Below are 24,724 nucleotides of genomic sequence, written 5' to 3'. Positions count from 1 at the left end.
CACAGGACCACGAAAGTGCTAATTAACAATGATTTCATCACAATTGGTCCGGCTGTCCCTGCTGGGCACTCTGCAATCTGTACATCTAGAGTTTCCTTCCTACCACAGGTATTCCTGATTAAGCATTCTGACTGAGAATTGGGGGGAAACAATATGTTTATAAACAGTTTGTCCACTGTGGATTTCTGCAGTGCTATCAGTCATTACATCACATCTCAGTGTGATGGAGACAGGAACAACTGTGTTTCTGCCAGAAGAGAGAAGCATAAACACAGAATGGGGTGTTTTACTACTACATCATGGGCTGTTGTGGCCAGGAGTTACTTTACCTGCCTTAGGCCATCCCTGCTGTTCTGCATGATCCGGAGGGCATAGTTCGAGCGCTGGCCTTTGCTGTTGAACTCGATGTGGCCTGTTAGACCTTCCAACTCCACCTATCAGGAAAGAGCCACACAAAGTCATGTTAACGCCTGGGGTTAGTTACCATGTGATCAGAGCCACACGAGCCTGCTGTTTTCTACATGGGGCTTCAGTGCTTTATTGATTAATGGAGATGTTTGGACAGCAGAGCTCCTCACTGGAAACGTTTGAACAACGCAGAGAGCGGCAGAGGAAGTGGGCTATGGATTATTGTATGTCATGTATTGGATGATGCAGTAATGACAAACTGATGGTCATTAAACTTTAATGGCTAAGTAAGACAGTATCTCAGGTTCCAGATTTTGCTGAAGGCTGCTATTCTGATGAGGGTTTGTGGGGCGCAGTGGTACAGAGAAAACGAAATGATGAATGAGCCAGCAACAGCGGCAGGTGTGAAGATTGGCAAATGTGGGCTCTCCCTGCGGTTCTTACCATCCTCAGGTAGTTCATCAGGCTGGTGCCGTGCTCCCAGATCTTAGAGGACTTGCAGGAGAGCTGAGTGGCTCCTACGTTCTGGCTACGGTTCAGTTCTTGCACGGCTGCCACCACAGTGTGTACCGCATCAAACAGCAATGCTGATGAAAGCTGGAACAGACAGACACATAAGCGTAAAAACACACAGAAAGCAGCCAAACCCATCAGTAGGAAACTAGCTGAGACAGATACAGCAGGCCCAAAAAGTGTTTGGACACATCAAGGATTAAGATTGTAAAATACTTAATAAAAATAATTAAAATTCTATCATTATTTGTTCACCCTTATGTTGGTCTAAACCTGTTTTATATTCTTTCTAATATAAAGACAGTGACTGTGGCTGTCATGCCTAAAATCTCCTCCTGTGCTCCACGGAAAAAAGTCATACGGGTTTGGATGAGAGTGATAAGATGATGACAGAATTTTCATTTTTGGTTGGACTATCCCTTGAAGTCAAACTTTAAAATGTATGAATGTTATTATATTAGATGCAAACAAATGAAGTTTCATTCCTCCTTCCTGATTTCTTTGACTTTTGTGTGGTTTTCATTTCTAAATGGTTTATCTTCAAACTAGATATACTGTAACATAATACAATGGCAACCTGATTAAACACAAAATACAGTTTTCAAACTAATATATATATATATATATATATATATATATATATATATATATATATTAGTTTGAAAACTGTATTTGTGTTTATATGTATATATATTTTTATTGAATAAAAAAGTTATCCAACACCTATATCACCCATGTGTAAAACTAACTAACTAAATAGCTGGTTGTGCCACCTTTAGCAGCAACAACTGTAATCAAACGCTTCCGATAACTGGAGATCAGTCTTGCACAACGCTGTGGTGGGATTTTGCCCTCTCCTTTGCAGAACTGCTTTAGTTCAGCCACATTAGAGGGTTTTCGATCATGAACTGCCTGTTTAAGGTCTGGCACAGCATCCATTCGTGTTAATGTCAAGACTTTGACTAGGCCACTCCAAAAATGTTATTTAGCTTCTTTTGAGCCATTCATATGTGGACTTTCTCCAATGCTATTGATCATTGTCTTGGTGCATGATCCAGTTGCAGTTGAGCTTCAACTCACGGATTGTTGACTGGACTTTCTCCTTTAGGATTTTCTGGTAGAGGGCAGAATTCATGTTTCCCTCAATTATTGCAAGTGGCCCTGGCCCTGAAGCAGTAAAGCATTCCCACACCATCATACTACCACCACCATGCTTTACCTTAGGTATGATGTTTTTTTTTGTGCAATTCTGTTTCATTTTTTCAGATATAACGGGACCCGTCTTCCTAATAGTTCCACTTTCAACTCATCAGTCCACAGAATATTCTCCCAAAATCTTTGCGGATCATCAAGGTGTGTATTGGCAAAATGTTCTTCTAGGTTAGTAGTGGTTTTTGCCTCGCCACTCTTTTATGGATGACATTTTTGGCCAGTGTCTTTCTGATAGTGGAGTCATGAACGGTGACCCTTTTTGATGCGAGAGAGGCCTGCAGTTCCTTGGACGTTGTTGTCCTTGGCTTTTTTGTGACTTCCTGGATGAGTCGTTGCTGTGCTCTTGGAGGAATTTTGGAAGGTCGGCTACTTTTGGGAGGGTTCACTACTGCACCATTTGGAAATAATGGCTCTCACAAAGCTACACTTTGATGCTGCGCTGATTTAGCGCTTTGGGAACAGTATTAGGTGTGACCTGCTGTGAATATGTGTGCAACACGTCAATGAAATTGACTAGAATTTATTGCCTCTGCTGGTGACATCAATTGGATGCACCTGTAGCAGGGCTATAAATAGATGCATTACAGGCGCATCATCAGATATTTTGTCTTCAGATCACTCTATGTGTGTTGTGCTTCTTGACTGTCAGAACTTTCTATTTTCCTCTGTTAGGAGTTAGAATTGTTAGGCAGTGCACAGAAACCTTTCTCTTTCTCTTTTCTTTAAAAGAAAAAAGAAGAAAAAGAATGACTTATAAACAAAGCAAGAGGTGTCTGTTCCTATGTTTACGCTCTATGGCTGAGAGGGACACACACCAGTTTTGTTATGTGTGTTTGGGGGAAGAGCATGCTGCTCTTGCATTGGGGCAGGGCGGGTGCAGGCATTTGCGATCTGTTTACAGTCAAAATGCTTCACACTCGTCTCGCTTACTTCCAAGAGCCAGTGCCCACTCTTTCATCGTGGGGCTCTCACATAGATCTTGCTGAGGAGCGAGAGACGGGTCCGTCCCTATCGCTTGCTCTCTCCCCAGATCCAGCTGATCCTGTACATTCCACGCACAATAATAAAGCAGCTGAGAAATTACACAAGGTGGTTACTCGGGCTGTGGCCAGACTACAGTTAGACTACAACGCTGTCTTGCCAGTCTGCTTAGATTTTGCCCCAGGAATTGCTAAAGCTATTTTGCACCCTCACCCTGACTACCTACCTAAGATTCCTTTCGCAACTTTACATCCGGCCACTCTCGAAGCCTTCTACTCCCCGCCATTTACAACGGCGGAGCAGGAAAGACTTCACAGACTTTGTCCAGTCCGTGCCCTTCAGACTTATGTACACCGCACTAGCCAGTGGCGTAAGTCAGATCAACTATTCATTTGCCATGGGGGCCGCAGCAGGGGGGGCGGCCGCCACCAAGCAGACTGTTGCATTGGGTGAGGGACGCTATTGCCTTGGCCTCCGAGGCACGCGGTCAAGCTTCGTCAGTAGGTATCAGGGCTCACTCTACCAGAGGGGTTGCCTCCTCTAAAGCCATGGCTAGAGGTGTCCCTCTGCAGCATGTTTGTGATGCGGTAAGCTGGTCCTCTCCACACATTCATAAGATTTTATAGTTTGGATGTTCATGCCACTCCAGGCTCATATGTCCTTGAGTCAACATCACAAGCTCATGTCTGAGACCTCTCACGTTCTTGTGAGCACACTACACACCCGTAAGGGGTCCGGACATCCACAGTGCGGCGGCGTGGGTATTCTCATTCCCAAAGCGCTAACTCAGCGCGGAATCATAAGTGTAGCTTTTTGACAGGGAACGTCTCAGGTTACTTAACTGTAACCTCTGTTCCCTGATAAAAGTGGAACGAGATGCTGTGCTTCATTGCTGCACTGGGATGCCCTAGGACTGCTCTTCAGTCAAAATACCTGACGATGCACATGTGACGCATCTATTTATAGCCCTGCTACAGGTGCATCCAATTGATGTCACCAGCAGAGGCTATAAATTCTGGTCAATTTCATTGACGGGTTGCACACATATTCACAGCTGGTCACACCTAAAGTTGTTCCAAAGCACTATCTCAGTGCAGCATCTCGTTCCGATTTTATCAAGGAACAGGGGTTACAGTTAAGAAACCTGAGACGTTCTTTGGAGTCCCAGTGCCTTTGAAATAGCTTTGTAATCCTTCCCAGACTGATGTATTTAAATCACCTTTTTCCTCATCATTTCTGGAATTACTTTCGACCTTGGCATAGTGTGCTACTGGGTGAGACCTTTTAGCCAACTTAAACTTAAAGCTAAAAAGTTATATTTAAGTGTTTATTTGATTGAACAGGTCTGGCTCTAATCAGGCCTGGGTGTGTCTAGTTCAGCTGAACCCTATTATGAATGAAGTTTCATAGATATGGGGATTTAGTATCTATGGGGGCAAATATTTTTTTACACAGCCCAGTTGGTATTGGATAATGTTTTTGCTTCATTAAATAACATTATCATAAAAACCCACTGTATTTTATGTTTACTCAGAGTTTCTTTGTTTTATGTTAGATTTAGTTAGAATTTTTGAAACAATTTAGTACCAGATATACACAAAACAGAAGAAATCAGGTTGGGGGAAAATACTTTTTCACAGCACTGTAAATAAATAGAATTTGTCATCTGGCCATTATTGTTGTTGATGTTCGCAGGACATTGTCATGGATTTGAGGAGTAAAAAAAGGACACAAAAGGACCATGTGATTTTTTTTTTTTATGGTAGATGCTCAGCCCTCATTGTTTGTGTACTATATTATTATTTGTTTTATTCTCTCTTTCGATTTTTTTTTCATTCTTATTTACCTTTTGCTTTCCAGTCTTTATTCGGCAAGTGTCAAGTTCATTGTTGCACGCAGATCTTCACTTACCGCCTATCTGTGGCCCGCTTGCCATTCCATTGAATTAATGAAATAAAATGCAACCAAACTCGCCCTGCTCCTGACTTATTTTCGCTGACATGCAGTTGCATTTTGCTTGGTTTATTTAAAAAAAAACTAATAATTTGACCTACCTATTTGAACCTGAAAACGGCCCCCTCACACTCAAAGCATGAATTCCTAGTGCATTTAAAAAACAAATGTTATCCCCTTTTCTCCCAATTTGGAATGCCCAATTCCCACTACTTAGTAGGTCCTCGTGGTGGTACGGTTACTCACCTCAATCCAGGTGGCAGAGGACAAGTTTCAGTTGCCTCCACTTCTGAGACCGCCAATCCGCGCATCTTATCACATGGCTCGTCGTGCATGACACCGCGGAGACTCACAGCATGTGAAGGCTCATGCTACTCTCCGTGATCCACGCACAATTTACCACACACCCCACTGAGAACGAGAACCACTAATCGCGACCATGAGGAGGTTAACCCATGTCCCTCCCTAGCAACTGGACCAATTTGGTTGCTTAGGAGACCTCTCTGGAGTCACTCAGCACACCCTGGATTCAAACTCATGACTCCAGGGGTGGTAGTCTGCATCAATACTCGCTGATCTAACCAGCCCCCGAATCCCTAGTGTAATTAATTTATTGATCATCTGAGTAATTGATCATCTGTTTTATTGAACTTATTTGTATCAAAAAGGTGAATGTAATACACCAAAATTGTATTAAAAGTGTTGCCTGTTAATCCAGCCTGGTCTTAGAGAATCGCATTGCTAGGCTATGTCAAGCTAAAAGTCACTTACAAGGAATAAAGGCATAATATTAATAAGGTTATTATAATGGAATAATAATATACAAAAATAATATAATTGAGGATAGTCCACAATGGACTGAAATGTTTGCTCTATTCGTGGATTATTTTTGTGTGTGCTTTTTTTGTTGTGCATGTTTGTACACTTTTGTTATTGTATACGGCAAATCTTCAGTAAAATATTTTCCTATCAATGGATCTTGGACTCTGTATCTAATTTTCTCTTTCTATCTCAATGACCTGGTGTGCGGATTCTATTTATTTTTTATTTTTTTATAATATTAAAAACCATAATCATATTGTGGCTAGAAGAGCATTAATCAAGTACAATAATAATTTTCAAACATTCACTGTCCATAAATAATATTTTATTGCAAAACCGTTGAACACATAAAGGTAACATCTTGTCTGTAGGCAGAACATGTAGTCCAGATGTTAAAGAGAGACAACTGTATAAAAGATAAGGGTGTCATTTTATTAAATCATTTTATGGTTAGTTGTTGTATCCTAAAAATAAACTAATTGAAGCCATTAAAAATGTAGGGTTCATTCTGTTCTGTTTAACACATTGCCTACTATAAATGGACACAAATGTACTCCCCCTCTGATATTTCACTTTAAAAAAGTTATACAGATAGACATGTCGTGCTAAATAAAGTCCTTTCTGGCCATAGCCATGGTAAAGTGCACGCAGCGCGAGCACCGCATTGACTGTATAAAAAAAAAACCTGTCTTCAATGTATGCTATGCGAAATATTTGCGGTGATTTAGTGCTCACCATATCTTGTGTGAAAATAACTTTATTCTGAAGAAAAGGAATGAGGAAGGACAGATGTCAGATGACATTGCAGGTTTAACCAATCAGAATAAACGGCCGTGTCACATCCATTGGCTTATGCAAATCAAATAATAAAATTGTACACTTATTTTAAGCACTTGAATGAAAAAAAAAAAAAGAGAAAATCAAGCTGAATTCCTGTTTTTATATTTTTTATATTAAAAAAAAGAAAAAGAAAGTGTTTACTCGATTTTGCTTATTTCATTCTAGATGAAGAACGAGTAAATGGTCGGTTTATTGGTTATTTATTTTGAAGACAAAAACGGAATAAAAAAATAAATAAAAAAATAAAATAATTTATCCAAAGGTACACGGACCATTTCCACATAGTGCAAATAGATACTCTGTTAAAATATCAGAAAATGCTAACAGGTGTGAAGAGGAGAGGACCCAAATGCAAGAGGATGAAAATGGGCTGTTATTGAAAATAACAAAACAGAACACAAAACTTTCACGATGTAGAGAAAACCAAAAACAAATATAACAACAAAATGGAACTAACTTGAAAACAGAAACAAAAACTCTCACATTGGAGAGATAAAGGCAAATACAAAACTAAAAGACAAAGATCAATCTCGACTGAACTATAAGACTGGAGAAAAACATGACTAGACCGACTTGATGGAGTTAAGACAAAGAACTAGCACAAGACTGAGCACACAGGGAGAATAAATAGGGAAATAAATCAGGAGGAATACCAGGGAACACAGGTGGGGACAATAAACTAATAATCAAACAGGTAATAAGGCAAACAAGAGGGTGGGGTAACACTAAAGACAAGACAGACACAAATGCACAAGGAAATGAGAACAAACAAAACCAAGTGCATTCACATAACATGCGATGATACACAAGTGCCTGGATTCAGCCACAGAGTAAATAAACCAAACCAACAGAAGTAGCTGAATCCAGACACAAGATATAAAACAGACATAGAACAAGTACATATCAGGGCTCTGCCACAAAACCCCAAAACTAAGGCCAGAACCCTGACATAAAATAAATGCCACTTGCTTTGACATTTGATTATATTTAAGCAAACACATTCATACATTTTTATGTCTGACTTATATGTGAAATTTGTTTTGGGGACACTGTATATCATTTTAAAGTAATTAAAGCACCTTCATGCAATGATCATTGTGAAACAAATGCCACTATCGTCTCCCCCCAGCCTTCTGGAAATGAATTACTGACCACTCCAATTACATCAGATTGCAAGTTACTGTAGTGAAGACTGTTGAGTTTCCTTCTCTTCTGACTTCCATTATGGCACTGGAGCTACAGCATTTTGAAATGAGGCTGTGTTTTGCTGCATTATGGAACAAAACAGCAGCTTAGGATGGATGGAGATGTGTGTCTATGTGTTGTAAATTGGAAAGGAAAGTTGAACATTTGTTGCAAATAAAATAGCAGTCAGCAGTAGTGGTTTTACCCACCATGCATATGTCGGGTGCACCCCTGGCCCGAGTAGGAAAGCTCTGCAAAAACCGCTTGAGGGGTGACATGTTGTTCTGGGTACACACGCGAATATGTTGTTGTCTCAGAGCGGTTCATGAAGCTGCCGGGTTCGGGTCAGTAGGACTTTTGGGTTTGTAATTTATGAAAAAAATGTAGAGGCCTTCCAAACTTGTTTTGCCCATGTGCGCTCACACTAATATGCTCAAACGGATGAGGGGCCTCACACTGAACATGTTTTTGCATGCTTCTACTCTGTTTTTCCATTGTTTTTTTATGTAAACATGTGCTTAACGAATGTAAAACCTTGACTGCTTTACCGTGTCTTGCTGTTTCTTCAGTGTCTCATGTAGGATCGGCACATTTTTAGACAATGTCTCAGGTTAAAAATAATTTAAGATTTCAAAAACGCATGTCGAGACACCTGCATTCTGTTTCAGTTGTTGCGCTGCATCTAGATTGTTTTTAGCGCAGGTGTCACAAATATTTAACATTCTGAACAAGTTCAGGCCGCAAAGAGGTGACTGTTACAACAATTTTCAGCGCTTGATAAACAATGATGATGTTGTTTTCTTTTTTTTAATGCTCTAGTGTGCTGAGGGGCCGCTGTGGCTTGTATGTTTACTGTTACAATACTGTAACGAATGTTGCCTACGATGCTTAGCCTACATAAAATACAGCCTTTTGCAACATGATGAACAATAATACACTGCAGCATTAGAATATAAGCTCCAGGTGAAAGTAAATAAGACAAATATTGTATAAAACAAATCTTCAAAGTAATAATAATACTGTATCATATTATAATGACAATCTTGACAACAATAAATAATTGTTGAGATATAATATTAATATATACTCTAACAACTGAATTTCAAAATTACTGGGTGAAGTAGTAGGTGTTTGTAAGTGTTTTGTAAACATACATGTAGGCAAATATTGCTTTTTTTAATCACTGTATTTTGGAAAAACTGGAAAACATGTGTTATCTTTAACTAGATTTGTATTTCATTAAACATTTTGAATGTACTTGGCTACAATGGCTGATAGGAAGATTAAAAAATTATGATTTTAAATAAATTTGGTCATTTTTTAGGATTTTTCTTTTTAAATAGGGCCCTGGGTTAGTTGGTTGGTTGCTTGGGGCCTCCGAAATCCTAAACCTGCCCCTGGCAGTCAGTGTACATTTTGTTACCTACATTTGTTTCTCTTCTGTAGAAAAAATAAATGCAGTGTTACTATTCTGGTCACATGCAGGGAAATGTCCTGACTGCACTTATTAAGTGAATGCAGAATGTGTGTGTGTGTGTGCAGCAAACTGAGGCAGTCTACTGATATGCAGGTCTGCTGGTTAATCTCTGCACAGACCAGCCAGTGTAGTCTTTAGCTAATGAAGTTGAGGGGTTAAATATCCTTGCAGTTACTGTCTTCCATATCAAGGACATTAGGCTAATCTTGTTTCTCTTATGCAGGCGTTGCATACAAACATCTCTGGGGTGAATTCACTAAACAGTTGCACCACTTTTGTGCATGGTCTCTCAGGCCAAAAACCTACATCTGTTTTTTAATAACTATTTTCAATGTACAGTAGTTAAACCAGGTGCTTATTCATTGTTATTCATTTCCCCACAAACATGCCCTTTTTCTATGTAGGCTACTGTAAAATAGGCTTATTTTAGATAGCGAATCAGGTGATAAGACAACATAGACAGCATGTGCAAATAAGCAATGCTATAAGTAGGCGCAATTCATTCTCAGTGAACTGCCCCTTCTGTTTTTAGGTCAGTGTGTAACACAGAGCAGAATCTCACTTTGGTGTTTAGACCTGTTCTTCTTGCTCTCATCTGTCAGTCAGACTACAAACCTTCCTCTGATTAAAGTTACCTTGATTTTCAACCATCAACCCTGCAGCTTTAATAGGAGCACAAAAATGTAAACATACCTTTAATATGAATTATTACGACTCATATGTGTATCAAATCCAGAATTTTTTTTTTTATAAATTTTAGCTTTCCTGTATGTTATTTATTTATGTCAGTTTGATAGTAAGAGTTTGAGTAAAAACTAGGAATGAGATCATCAAGAATATATAATAAAGATGTTTTCAGTTCCCAAGAAACAGGAAAAAAAAGGGCTGATATGAACAGCAGGGTGTGTGTGTGTGATTCTGTGTGTGATGAATTACACAGTCATAACCTCGGATTCAAGGTAAGCGTGAGGGCACTGTTAGAAGACTGCACCAGGTTAATTAATATAGCATCCTTGGGTTACTATCACAGGAATAACTAACAAGCTGAAGACCATTTCTTGCAAAAATGATTTAAAAATGTATATGTGTTGGGCTGCACAATTTGGTAAAAATAAAAAACTCAAATAATCATAATCTGCCATATCGCAATTTCCATTTTATTTTGACTAATTGTGCAGCTCTACATATGTGCAGCCATGAATATTCATAAGCCGGTCTTACCGGTGTCCCTGCAAAAGGTGCATGATCACAGTTCTCCTGCCAGGATCGATTGAGACTGAGGACAAAGTCCTGAAAAAAGGGATGTGTCCTATTGAAGACTGAAAACCCGACGATGTTCACCCGTTGATCAGCTAAATCATCCAGTCGTAGAAGTGAGAATTCCTGCAAGGTAAGAGATAAAGCGTTTAAGTTAATTCACCAATATGAGCCATTCTCATCAACTTGCCAAGCTCAGGTCCCCTGCTGAATCTAAACACCGTAATGATGCCCAAAGGAAGTAAAACAATATCGTCAGGATCATTAACAACACTAAGGCAATCCTGCCAATTCCTGGGCCAAGTAATTCAATTCAGCAAGAACTAATGCTTAGGAGAGCAAATCCCACCAGCTTTTGTGCTACAGATCCCATAAAGACCATTCCTGAGATCGTGTGAATGCAGGTGGGTAAAGGTCTGCAGTGTTGTCAGTCTGCACATGCAGTATATCAGCTGAAGGTTAACAGAGATGTCCATGCAGTCCTTGCTGACAGTATTACAGTCTATGACTCTGTCAACCTCTCTGGCTCAAGGGAAAATGATGATGGTGTGAGGATAAAGAGAAGTTATAGAGCTGGACCTATGGCACAGATATATGATGCAGAAGAGAAGAGGCTAGTAGTCAGGCCCGGATTACCCAATGGGCATTATGGGCACGGGCCCAGGGGCCCATGCTCACTTGGGGCCCAAGCGAGGGGAAGATTTATTTATTTTTTTTAATTAATATTTTTCATTTCCGAAAACAGAGCGTATATTTGCACTACGTCTTTTAGCAAAAAGACGCTCGACACAAAATAACTACTGTAGCGTAAGGCGTGAGGTGCATGATGGTAGCTTTTGACGCGTTCAGCCAGAGTTCGAATCCGCCTTTTGCCGAACTCGCTCTTCTCCCTTTTCCCAACACATGCAGGTAATTACTGCTGGTGGTGACACGTACGCGTGCATTTGAGCAACACTGGCAACAAAACTAGCACTAGTGTAATTGCTAAATAAGTTAATTGCCATTATGGAACGTTTTAGAAAAGTATGAATTAGCAGAATATCCAGTGTTATGAAAACAGTAGGTCAACATAACTACAATGCATTCTTTAATTCCCTGTCTTATTCTGCCCTCTGGCATATCGAAATTAATACAAACCTTAACATAAAGAGACGGACAGTGTTATTAACAGACAGTAAAAATCATACTAATAATACTATGTAAAAAAAATCTGATGAGCCCAGAATATAAACTCAACGTGTTTAATTACACGTTATAAGCATTGCCGAATACACTCAAATGAGATCGACTCAGAAAAGACGTCAATAAATGCACGCGTCACCTGCAACATCCTCTTTGTTGCATGCGCAAATTATGATCACTAATAGAAAATACAACATTTTATTCACAAAAATGTCTCTATTTGTAGAAATTGCTGCACATTCGTTGAATTCTGAATTTTGCACACATAAGTTGAAAGCAATTTGTTTGTGGATAGTAGGCACAGGCTATCCTAGAAGAACATATCTGCAACATTTATCAAGTTCACGGATAATTGTGCGTGCATCTGATCTATTAAATTAGTATTATTAAGATAGACAGACAGATAGACAGACAGCCCCAGAGGAGAGGAGGAGAGCATGAGACAGACAGACAGACCCTGAGGAGAGGAGGAGGTATTTTGTGTGTGTGTGTGTGTGTGTGTGTGTGTGTGTGTGTGTGTGTGTGTGAGAGAGAGAGAGAGAGAGAGAACAACTTACATGAAATATAGTATTATCAAAAAAAAACAAAAACAAGCTGCTTTATTTTACATTTGATTTACATTTACATTTAGGGCATTTGGCAGATGCTTTTATCCAAAGCGACTTACATGTAGTACATTTGTCAATAGTTGTACAGGTCATACACCAGCAATTGTAATTTGTATTGTAAGCAACCAATATTATACCATACTTACAGCATCTTGTAATGTGTCTACTACCATTTCACTATCATTCAATTATCAAACAAAGTGCCATTAGGGGCCATGAATAATAAAGTGCTAAATACATAAGTGCAGCAATTTTTTAGTATAAAGAAGAGAGAGTATAAAGAAGAGTAAAAAAGTTGAGTTAAGATGACCTATACTGTTTGCATCCTTTTCATCACAGGAAGAGGAGAGGGGGAGAGAGACAAAGAGCGGCAGCCCCTGTAGAGCCGAGGAGTAGAGGACAGGAGAGGAAGAGAGAGACAGACAGGAAAGCTACATTAATGGGTGTGTGTACGTGTTTGTGTGTTAATTATGGAAGAATTTGATTCATATAACTGGATTGGTAAAGGTGAGGCACAATGTGCTTGCATATGCCAGCTAGTTGCTCGCTATAGGTGTTACCAGCAAATAGTATCCAAAAATTCAAAAGCTTGATTGTGTGGGTGGGGTGGGGGGGCCCTACAAGACATTGTGCCCAGGGGCCTCTGAATTCTTAATCCGGGCCTGCTAGTAGTGACTAGAAGTGTTGAAAAGACAAGAGAAGACATGAGACAAGACATGATTCAAAGAGATAAGATGAGAAGAGACACGACAAGATAAAAAGAGATGAGACTAGTCAATATGAGAAGTGACTAGTTGAAAAGAGCTGAGACTAGCTGAGAGTAAATAAGAGTTGAAAAAAACAAGAGGAGACATGAGACAAGATGAGACGTGATGGGAAGAGGATAAAGGAAAAGAGATGAGACAAAACAAGAAAAGAATAGTCGAGACTAGAAGAGGACAGTTGAAAAGACGATAAGAAGATAAGAGTTGAACAGGCATGAGAAGAGGCATGATGCGAAGAGATTAGATGCGAAGAGACACATCGAGACAAAACGAGATGACAATAGTCAAGATGTAGATTAGATGAGAAGATCTGAGACTAGCTGAGACTTAAAGAGTTAATAAGGGGAGACATAAGACAAGACAAGAGATGATGAAAAGAGGTTAGAGGAGAAGAGACAGCCAAAACAAGATGAGAATAGTCGAGACTAGAAGAGAAGCATTCAACTGACATGAGACTAGAAGTGAGGAAAAGACATTAGATTAGAAGAGATACAATGAGACACAACAAGATGAGACTAGATGAGAAGAGCTGAGACTAGACGAGACTATGTAAGAGAATTGAAAAGACAAGAGAAGACATAAGAAAAGACGAAACAAGATGAGAAGAGGTTAAGGGAAAAAGACGAGACCAAACAAGATGTGACTGAAGGGGAATAGAAGAGAAGAGTAGAAATGTCATGAGAAGACATGAGATGTGATGTGACTAGAAGAGATTTGAAAAGAGACGTGACCAGACAAAACAAGATGACACTAGTCCGAACGAGAAGAGACTAGATGAGAAGTGCTGAGACTAGTCGAAACTAAATAAAAATAGTTGAAAAGACAAGAGATGAGAAAAGATGAGAGGACTATAAGAGAAGAGTTGAAAAGACATGAAACAAGAAGAGGTTTGTCAAGACCAAATGGGATAAAGAGAAGACATGAAAAGTTAAAAAAAGAGATGAGACAAGACTAGACTTGAAGTCTCCTCTTCAAGAAGAGAAGATATAGACAAAGGTACAGAGATAGAGAAAAGAAAAAAGTCACTGGGCGAAAAAGAATGGTGAATAATTAGAGGAAGAAAAGGAAGTGATTCAAAGCTGTGAGCACAGAGAGAGAATTTGTTTGTGTGTGTGTGTGTGTGTGTGTGTGTGTGTGTGTGTGTGTGTGTGTGTGTGTGTATGTGTGTGCGCAGGAGGGGGTCCTGGAAGGTGAGTGCGTGATCCACAGACACACAATAGCAAATCCTCCGCTTTACACAAGATAGCATGCAGCACCACACATCAAAGACAACACAATCTTGCCCTCTCATTACAAACACAAAGCCAGATGAGGACAGCTGCCCGGGCCATGGGTAGTGCACAGGATTAAAGCTTCTGCCAAGAGGGGAGGAAGAAAAGCTGGGAGCGCAGTGTCAAGGGAGTGCAGAGACAAAAATGTACCGCAAAGCCTTCAGGAGACAGTTTGTAGCAGTGAAGACACAAGGGAAAGAAAAACCTAGCTAAATTCTTCTCTCAGCTAACAGAAGTTACAGACAGCTCCTGTTGTCTTTGTTTAGAGGTGGCACAGCCTCTCTGATTCACTAAAAGGCAACTGTGTCTGCTTTTGATATGATCTTGTCGTGATTCCAAATCACACTTGAAATTATATAATAAACAAGAAATTCCAATTAAAAACAAAATGGTTCTGGTCCTAAATGCTAATTGGTCAGCATTCCAGCAGCGCTAAAATTATATGAAATAGCAATGGTTATAATACGAAAGATTATTCACCTAGCAACTGTGTAAATTTGTGTGCAGCACCCATATATTTATGTTCAGTTATAGAACATATATATATATATATATATATATGTCTGTAACTATATGTTCTAGTATAAGAATGACAACTTTATGATTTGTTATCAATAACAATATATGCCTTTAATATGTATATGTACTGTAATAACAGTAGCTCCTACATTTAAATTTGTCAAAGCAATAATGCATTCACAGCAGTGCTTTATTAAAAATAACATTTCGAGCATTGAAACCTTTTATTCAAAGTTCTCGCACCCACAGAAAATGTTTACTTACATCTTAAATGATATTAAAGAGAATTATTCACTTTTGTAATAACTTTTATTAAAAAGTAATTTTTGAGAAATATGTTATATTTTAAGAACCACGAGCAGCAATCATCACTGATTCTGGTGTAAAAAAACACCAGAAAACACACACACACACACACACACACACACACACACACACAAGCATGCACACGTTGGTGCGGCTATCATAATGAGGATTCTCCATAGACATAATGATTTCTGTATTTTCTGATTTATGCAATTTCTGAATTTTTACATTTTCAATAATACATTATTTAGTATGTTTTTAAGTGATTTTAGAAATGTCCTCATAAACCACATTTATAGTATAACACTTTATAACCTAAAAGTCCTCGTAAACCACTTAACGAGGCCTACCTATCACACACACACACACACACACACACACACACACACACACACACACACACACACACACACACACACACACACACACACACACACACACACAACACACACACAATATGTGCAACAGATACTAGTTGCACATTGTACACCATTGCAGATTAACATTTATTGCAAACACACTCTAATATTGATTAGCATACAAAAGTGTATGAACAGCTGACCCTTCCTTCGTCTGCACTCCAAAGTGCAGTCTGACAAGCCCGACGGGAGCAGACATGTAATTATTCTCTGAGTGCATGTTAATACTTCATTAAAACAGAGACAGTGTAAATGAGCCAGTCATTAAGTATAACACTCTTTGGGTCACTCATGACATGCAAGGTTGTTGAATATCCCGCGGCAACATCTATTACAGGCGTGGAGTATCTGCATGTGTGATAGAGCAGACTTGTAGTAACATAAAACTACACATTCGGCTCAATTAATGAATCAAGAGTCGAACAAATTTGTGTAAAATCTTAGCAGAACCATTCTTATGTAAATTGTACCATTGAATCTAATTCTATTCCAATAAAGATTCAAGAACAATTCACACACAAATTTGTTCTGCTTCCGTTTCATAAATGAGGCCCATGGATTACATAGCTGAAGTAATAGTAATTTTCAGTGTTAAAATGCTATGTTATCCAAGTTTAATATGCAGAGATAACTATAAGTAAGCCATTTGCAGGTTGATTTACCTCCATAATTGTGTCTCTGTAGTGTTATAAAAACATTGTTCTGTTTGTTTGGTCCAAACCAACACTCAAAAAATATCTCAACCTATTTTTTATATTAACACATTGAAATTTCACAACATAATTCCATCAATGTCATATTGCTGATGAGGAAATAATGATGTAAACACACACATCAAATAGACATCTGTGTGATGAACGTGTGCTATCAGCGTATAAACCTTCAAACTTCATTTATTTTTTTAAACTAGTTAGTTTAAACTTTAAGACACGACTTTGTGAAGCCAACATCAAAGTTTGGCTTGACACACTTGACCTATCTAGAAGGGATGTGCCCGAAGCCGAATACCCTATTCTGAAAGGCACAAATAATGACTTCAAAATGAATAATGGATTCATCCAAATAATATAAAACATATTTGTTTGACTTAAAATTCAAGAAACATGAGCATAAAGTGACACTGAAAAATGAACATATTCTAAACGCGCACAATTTACAGAGACCGCGGCCATTCATAAATTCATTGCAAAATTTATGAATTTATGAATGGCCGCGGTCTCTGTAAATTGTGCGCATCTGGAGCTTGTCAAGTGTAATATTAACTAAGATACGAAATCATGCACACTTTATTTATTATTAGGTTATTATTATGAAAAGGAATACACAAGGAATATTTGATTTACTATAAACATAAGAGTAACATTTAAAAATGGGTGTTTCATTTAATTGTAGTTTCATTTAGTTTTAATGCACTTCTGTTTAAGCCCCGCCTACACCCGGTTCTATCCAAATTCAGAGACAGATACAGATAATTTTGTCATATGAACAAATACAAGTAAAGACACAGATAATGGCTTCACTGCACACCCCTACTATCTTGTTATTTTTGCAGTTCCATGTGGTGACACTAGTGGTACAGATGTTACACACTTCAGCTTTAACTGTTTAGCCAATGCAAAAGAAGATGCATCTCAGAGACAGTTGGGCCCAGGGGACCGCCGCTGCTCCTGATCTCTGACAGAATGACAGGAGAGAGAGTAAAGGAGGGGACGAGAAAGAAAGAGAGAGGAGAGTGAGAGGAGAGAGAAGTGAGGTGAAGCACGACAGGCTGGCGATGAGCCCACTGACACAGTCTGTCACCTGAAGATCAATCAGAAGAGCAGAACCTGGGCCAGCTTGCTGCTCCACCACTGGCAGACTCTTTTCTCTCTAACACACATACAATATACATACAGGTATGCAGGCATGCATATTGTTTGTTTTGGCACAGCCAAACAGAGAATGGAATAATGAGCTCCCTAGAGAATTCCTAGATTCAATGTGTTGGTAAACAGGAGAGTCCAACTCCAAACCACAGATCCAGCACCTATTCACCAACATATTTATACGCTGAAGATCCAAGTTAGGCCCAGCCCCTGACAGACATCTTATGCAGTTTGAATACATTTATTTGACATACTGTATTTTCAGTGTTTGAGTCCAGAAATGGGTCGTATGTCAGTTCTTACAGGACAACAGGGAAAACAATGCTAAATCAAATTATTAAATACAACTAACTACAGTATATAATTGAGCAGAGAAAGGGGCAGTTCACACTGAACATGTTTTGTGTTCATATATGCAATTTTTCAATTGTTATCTTAAAGCGCAAAACAGATGCCTTTGACCGTTGTGTCACCTCTCGCCATTTTTTCAGCATCTTAATTTGTTATAGATGTTGTGTTAAAAAGAAGTTCTATAAAACAGTCTATAAAAATGTGTAGAAATATGTGTTTCGTGACACGTGCATTCTCTCTATTTGTGGCACTGTCTCGCTTTTATTAGCACTATGCATTCGGTGTGACCAGCACCATAGGCTAGGAAAATAATTAGGCTTATGAACTTTTAAAAGGGACGAAAAAATGCCTGTATCTTTTGTTGTTGATGTCAAAAGCTGTGAACAAATTGGTTTTGTTGTGTTTGTGTGTGTGTGTGTGTGTGTGTGTTTTAAAGACAATAATCGGCTGCTGAGAGCATGAAACTATTAAAATTTAAGAGATATTTAAATGTGATGTATTGTTAATAATTTTGCTCATTGTAAGGCCTGTTCTGTTAATATTAATATTATTTCAATGTCTGATTTTTAAGAACTTTTTGGTCTACTTTTGTAAGATGAATTTTAGAAGTGTCGATGTCCCAAGTAAAAATTTCCTGAAGAGAAATGAAATTGAGAACTGCTGGTACAGAGAACAAACAAGGGCCGAAAATCTCTAAGAATCTAACAATCTAAAAATCATTATCACAAAAACTAATGGTACCTTTTCGTATCTTCACACTTGAATAGAAACAAAAATAAAAAAAAAAACATTTAATAAGACGACACAAGACATCAAATGCAGATTCAGAAACTTTAGTAAGTAAACTGTGGGTGCCCATCTCAACCATTAAATGACTCACTGAAGTGGTGTTCTGAAATTGTCAGCATTTAGATGATGTTCAGAGTTGCCACATTCAAAATGCTTCATGGTGTGATTGGTGTTAAATGCAAAGAGTGCCTAGGAAAAAGTAAACAGACTTGTTTCTCTTCTCTCAGACAAGAGGAGACAGATAGAGTTTATTCTCTATAAATAGTTTGTTTTTTTCTCTCCAAAAATATTTTTTATTTAATTTGCATTAATTAATTTTCCACCTGTTGGAGATTTGCATGATGGCAAAAGGAAGGGTGCGTATATTAGATTTTTTTTTTTTTACCACTTAATTATTCTTATATCTTTTTTGTTTCGTTTGAAGTGTAATTTGAATTTAGAAATACCTTTTGGTTAAAATTTTATGTTTCAATACATAAATGTAATTTTTAAAGCAAAACCAATAAAGCATGTATATTCACAATCTCTTAAATAAATTCAATTCCTACATAAATGCTGCATGTCTGGATCCCAATAATAACTTTGTGCTGATGTGCAAAAAGATGACAAAGGATATCTTTGTTGCTAAATACTAAACTAAAGTATGATTTACCAAAATCATCCACATGCATTTCTTGAATTGATGAAGCTGGTGGCTCGGCGGGCTATCGTTGTGATGATGTGCTGTTGCTCGTAATTCTCAAAATATTCTAAATTTAAAGTCATAATGCTACAACTTTATTCTCGTAATTTTTACTTTCTTCTGAAAATATTATGACTTTAATCTCATAGTTTTTACTTTTTCTCAAAATTCTCTCAAAATATATTATGAGATTCACAAAATGTTCCCAATGGCACTTATAAAACATCATACAGGAAGGCACAGAGACACATAAAAACCTCACTGAGCGCTGGGTCAGAACGCAAACCTTAATTTCCCTGCTAAAAATATGACAAATTGTCAGCAAATATACTTAAGCTCTGTTCACTCATTGTTTTTCAATTGTTTTTCTATGTTTATATGTGCTAGGTGGATGTCTTTGACCATTGTGCCACATATTTGTGTTTTTTCTGTGATTCTTGCATGAGTGTCAGGTTTTTTAAACACCGTGTCAGATTTTTCAAAGAACTTCAACTTTTAAAAATGCATCTTGAGAGACATGCATTCTGTTTCATTTAATGCACTGCATCTAGATTTGGTTTGACCGCCCCTTAGTGCCCGTTTAGAGCACACATTTTTAAAAACGTATTTAATAATATAACTCTAAACCTTAGCATCAGAGCAAAACAGTCTTGAGCTACATAATAATGAATAGTTAATTTTCTAAATGATGACATCAGTTAAGCGCAGTCCTTTTTACTCAATGAATTAGAGGAAATGAATGCCAAGTTGAACTGACACAATAAAATCCTACTCCTGTGTGCGATTATCTAAAGAGCGTAATTGTTCACACTGTGTATTTTGGCCAATATAACTCATTTTATGCTCATATTAAATTGCATGTAAATTCATGGAATGAATCACAGAAAAGGATCCCTGCTGGCTGCTAATGATTATATTTGTTGAAAGTGTTGAGTACATTGTGACATTTTGGAAAGTGTTTTTCTCTCTCTCTCTCTCTCTCTCTCTCTCTCTCTCTCTCTCTCTCTCTCTCTCTCTCTCACTCACACACACACACACACACACACACACACACACACACACACACACACACACACACATGTTGTGTTTCCATGTTTTATGGGGACTTTCCATAGACATAATGGTTTTGATACTGTACAAACTTTATATTCTATCCCCTAAACCTAACCCTACCCCTAAACCTAACCCTCACAGAAAACTTTCTGCATTTTTTACATTTTCAAAAAACATAATTTAGTATGATTTATAAGCTGTTTTCCTCATGGGGACTGACAAAATGTCCCCACAAGGTCAAAAATTTCGGGTTTTACTATCCTTATGGGGACATTTGGTCCCCACAAAGTGATAAATACACGCTCACACATACACACACACACACACACACACACACACACACACACACACACACACACACACACACACACACACACACACACACACACACACACACACACACACAGGCTCACATGCTGGTGAACTGTGTGATAGGATTACTATATGTGAGCCAGTATTTTATATATTATAGTTTTGTGGTATAACAATATATAACAATATGTTTTCTGGCCCATGGGATATTGCATTGAGACCTAAATAATTACATCTAGAGATATTCAATAGCAACCCCAAAATTGCATTCCTGTATAATGCAATGCCACAACTTTGCACCAGAAGATTTTATTTGATTTACAAAGGCATGCATCAACCCAAGTTTACTTCTCTGCTGCTTTTTAAAGATAAGTGTTCTCCTTCTTATCCATTACTCGCAGAATTATTTCTGCCACTACTTCTGTCCGTTTGGCACAAAATATATTATTTTATCGGCAGGCTAATCTAGTGCTGCAATCTAGTGCCCCCGTTAAATCTAGTGTCCTCAAAAGTCTACATAAATACTGCAGACTGTTTTCAGAAAACAAGACTATCTGCATTAGCCTTAAGTCCAAGACCAGAAAATGAAATTGCATTTTGTGCTTTAAATTATTCACAAATGATAAATTAATGACCTCTGATGGCATGAAAATGCTCCAAGGTGTAGCAACACAAGGCATAACCACTTATACTATGTCAGCACTCTTAAATATGCATTAATGCCCATGTAAATTGGTGTGTATTTGTGTGTCAGAGGAAATGGAGACAAGGGCACTATTTCTGTGAGAAAGGAATCTATCTCTGGTGATGTAAATGAGCCTGATATTAAAAAAGGAGTAATTTTGGTGAGCGCTTGGCATTCTCCTATAAATCTCCAGAGGCCAAGTAACTCTGTTGTCAATCACCTACTCTACGCAACCCTTTTGATCTTTCCCATGTAAGGTAGCGTACCCACTATCTCACTGTCCTTATTTTGGTCTGAGTTTGGGAGCACTGAAGGCAAGGTTGTAAACAAAAACGAATTTGTTTAAAATGGATTTGATCAAGCCTCGCTGTATAAACTTAATTTTGTTACATCTACTAGGCTAAATTTGTCAAAGTCATTATTTTAGTTATGTTGAGGCAACTTTATTTGTACTGTTTGCAGCATTTTGCCAAACATTTGTTTTTGCAATTGTAACAAGCTGTCAGCTATAGAAGATGACTTCTTGCAAAGCGAGCATACTGTCAAGATGGTGAAACTAAAACAACAAATTTATGGAAGTTTGATGCAGAGGGGCAACAAAAACCACTACCAGTAAAAATACTGCAATAAAAAGCAAATATTAAAACATTCATTTGCAATCTTTACTTAGATTGGCCATGGTGCAAGCTGGAAAAAATATGAACCTGACATCACATGCTCATCTGGTTATGGCCAACAAAATATATTTATGTTACGCGGAAGGGCGTTCGATCTGCCAGGGGTCAGAAGAATCACTGCTGTCTGCCTTAGGAGGAGCAGCTGTCATCCGCCAGAGGGTGGAGGAGTGGTGGAGGACCAGGTGACGGCATGTACGGGAACCGGTGAGAATTTGTTTTTCTCTTTCTCCTCTCTCTCTCTCTCTCACTGTTGCTCCACATCGCTCTTTCCCTCTCCCGTTTTCACTCCCCTTGTCTCCCTCCCAGGTCTTGAGGAAGAAGAGGTGTGATGAGGAGGAGGGTGCAAGCCTGGGCCCCAATTGGACTAATCAGCCAAGGAGAGGGATATAGACAAACAGGATGTGGCAGTTCAAGAGAGAGAGAGCCCCACACAGCTGTGTGTGTGTGTGTGTTTTTTTTTAATTGTGCTTTTGTTTAATTTTTTACTTTGATGGTTCGCCCCTCCCCCCAGCTAAAATATATATAATATATAATAATATAAAAACCACAAATGTATTGTAATTTTTGATACACATTATAAAATGTGAAACTTTAACAGCTTCTTTAAAAATGAAAATGCCCCTAGACAGCGATTACTCTGGATGGTCCTGAGAAATTACACAGTGTTAAACATACGGTATAAATGAGTTATAAATAAGTTTACATATTAACTTTGGCAGGCCTAAACCACACATTTTTATTTATTTTTTTTTTATCCTGAAAAAACTGAACCAAACTGAAACTACAAAACGTTGATAAAAAGTTAAACTAACAGTCAGACTGAAAACTAATATAAAATATTTGAAATAAATTTAAATTAAAACAGAAATAAAAACTAAATATAAATATATATAAAAATAGAATAACACTGCTCAAGACAGTTCTTTTTTATTTTATTTTATTTTTACAAAGAAGGCTAAACAGTTGGACATAAATCTGGCAGAAATCCAACTCAGTCCTCCAGTGGGTTGACCTTGCCCTCCTCAGATTATCGCCCTACATTTTTTGGGCAGAACAAATCAAGTTTTGCAAGCAAACCACTGTCTCCATGCCATTTTATAATTATATATTGTGTATTAAAGCAAGAAAGTCTGAGTAAATGGCGTCTCTTTGTCAAACAAGTCTCGACAACAGAGCTGTCTTTCAGAACCATGGATAGCTCACAGAACACAAGCTGCTTATTTTACACGTTCTCTGGCTCTATTAAGTGAAATCAAATCTGTTGACAGATGTTCCATTTGAAAACCGGGATGCTTAGGTGTTACAAAAAAAGAGGTGGAATATGTCAAATTATGCAAATATAATTGGTGTAACTGTCAACAGAAAGTTATTGTACTATTGGGTTTCATGCAGCAACCAGTCATTTATTAGTTTGTATGCCTCCCACTGTGGGTGGATATCAATATACTGGCCATATATGAAAAAAGCAGTAAACCTGCTCGGGGGTCCCACAGGGATCAGTGATTGATCCCACGCTGCTATCTCAAAATCTCTTCTTTCAGGATCTCTCTCAATGGAGCTTGTCCAACTCCACCTCACCTTTCATCAGATATAATGGTCTGTCTTGCATGCTGTCCAACACCCGAGATTAAATCTCAACTGGACAGAACAGCCCTTTTTTTCGATAGCAATATGACAAAGACACGAAGCTTTCGCGGCTGCAGACATACCTCATTTGAGATTCTGCAGAGCACACACATTATTTTAGAACACCAGTCTTTCTATCTAACACCGGTTTTGATTGCATTATTTGCGATTTGCGAACAAAAAGAACAACTAAAACAACAACAAAAAAAATCTCATTAGAAGCAGAAATTTTACAAAAATAAATGTTGACATAAGTAGTAATAATCATTGTTATTATTATTAAAAAAACCAATGAAACATCTTTTTAAAAATATTATATTATATTATTTATATTTAAATTATTTTAGATCTTAAAATATATTAATATAAAAAAAAAAACTATATATATATATATATTTTTTTTAAACGGTACCTTGAAATGTTTTTAAATGAATGATTAAGTTGCATACATTTAGATGCATTCAAGATGTAAAATTCCAGTGTAAAACAATATAATTTGAAAATAAATAATCCTTTTAACAAATCTTCCATGGCAAGACTGGATATGCAGTGTGAATTAAGGAAATCCTCAATCATGCAATGTAGGGAGTCGGTACTTCCAATGCTTGCATCTTTAATGGAATCAATAAAGTGAGTGGCCAAGATCAGGCAACACCTCGTGTTATTATTCATGGAAGTGTAGAGACTAAAACGAAAGACTGATCTTTTGCTACTTTCCCTGAAACAAATCCCCCAATTACTATGTAATTAGTGCAGGCGTGGATAAGGTGGTCTCATACACAGAAGATAATTACAAAACAAGGGAATTATAAATCATCTTCTTATTGCCCGAGGGACTCTTATGAAAATGATTCTGTGAAGAATGAATGCAGTCCACACCGATCAGGCCGAAGGCAGGAACTCGCAGTGAGTGCTATCAACTCAATAGATTTGTCAACAGGGAGTAATCAAGGCAACAGAGGAAGTA

The 24,724-nt window shown here is 38.0% G+C and overlaps 1 protein-coding gene across 1 annotated transcript in view; it reads right to left on the bottom strand.

Moving 5' to 3' along the window:
* grik4 (glutamate receptor, ionotropic, kainate 4) overlaps window positions 1–24,724 on the bottom strand; it is a 552,444-nt gene that overhangs the window by 83,925 nt on the left and 443,795 nt on the right. The window contains exons 9-11 of the mRNA XM_052109736.1: window positions 10,613–10,774; window positions 853–1,005; window positions 330–434 (exon numbers count right to left, since the gene is read on the bottom strand). Of these exons, the coding sequence (XP_051965696.1) occupies window positions 330–434; window positions 853–1,005; window positions 10,613–10,774 (420 nt within the window). The remainder of the gene's footprint in view (window positions 1–329; window positions 435–852; window positions 1,006–10,612; window positions 10,775–24,724) is intronic.

The sequence above is a fragment of the Xyrauchen texanus genome, chromosome 38 (assembly GCF_025860055.1).
Source record: "Xyrauchen texanus isolate HMW12.3.18 chromosome 38, RBS_HiC_50CHRs, whole genome shotgun sequence".
Lineage (NCBI taxonomy): Eukaryota > Metazoa > Chordata > Actinopteri > Cypriniformes > Catostomidae > Xyrauchen > Xyrauchen texanus.
Note: the sequence above shows the minus strand (reverse complement) of the source record. Positions and strands in the feature narration are given on the sequence as shown.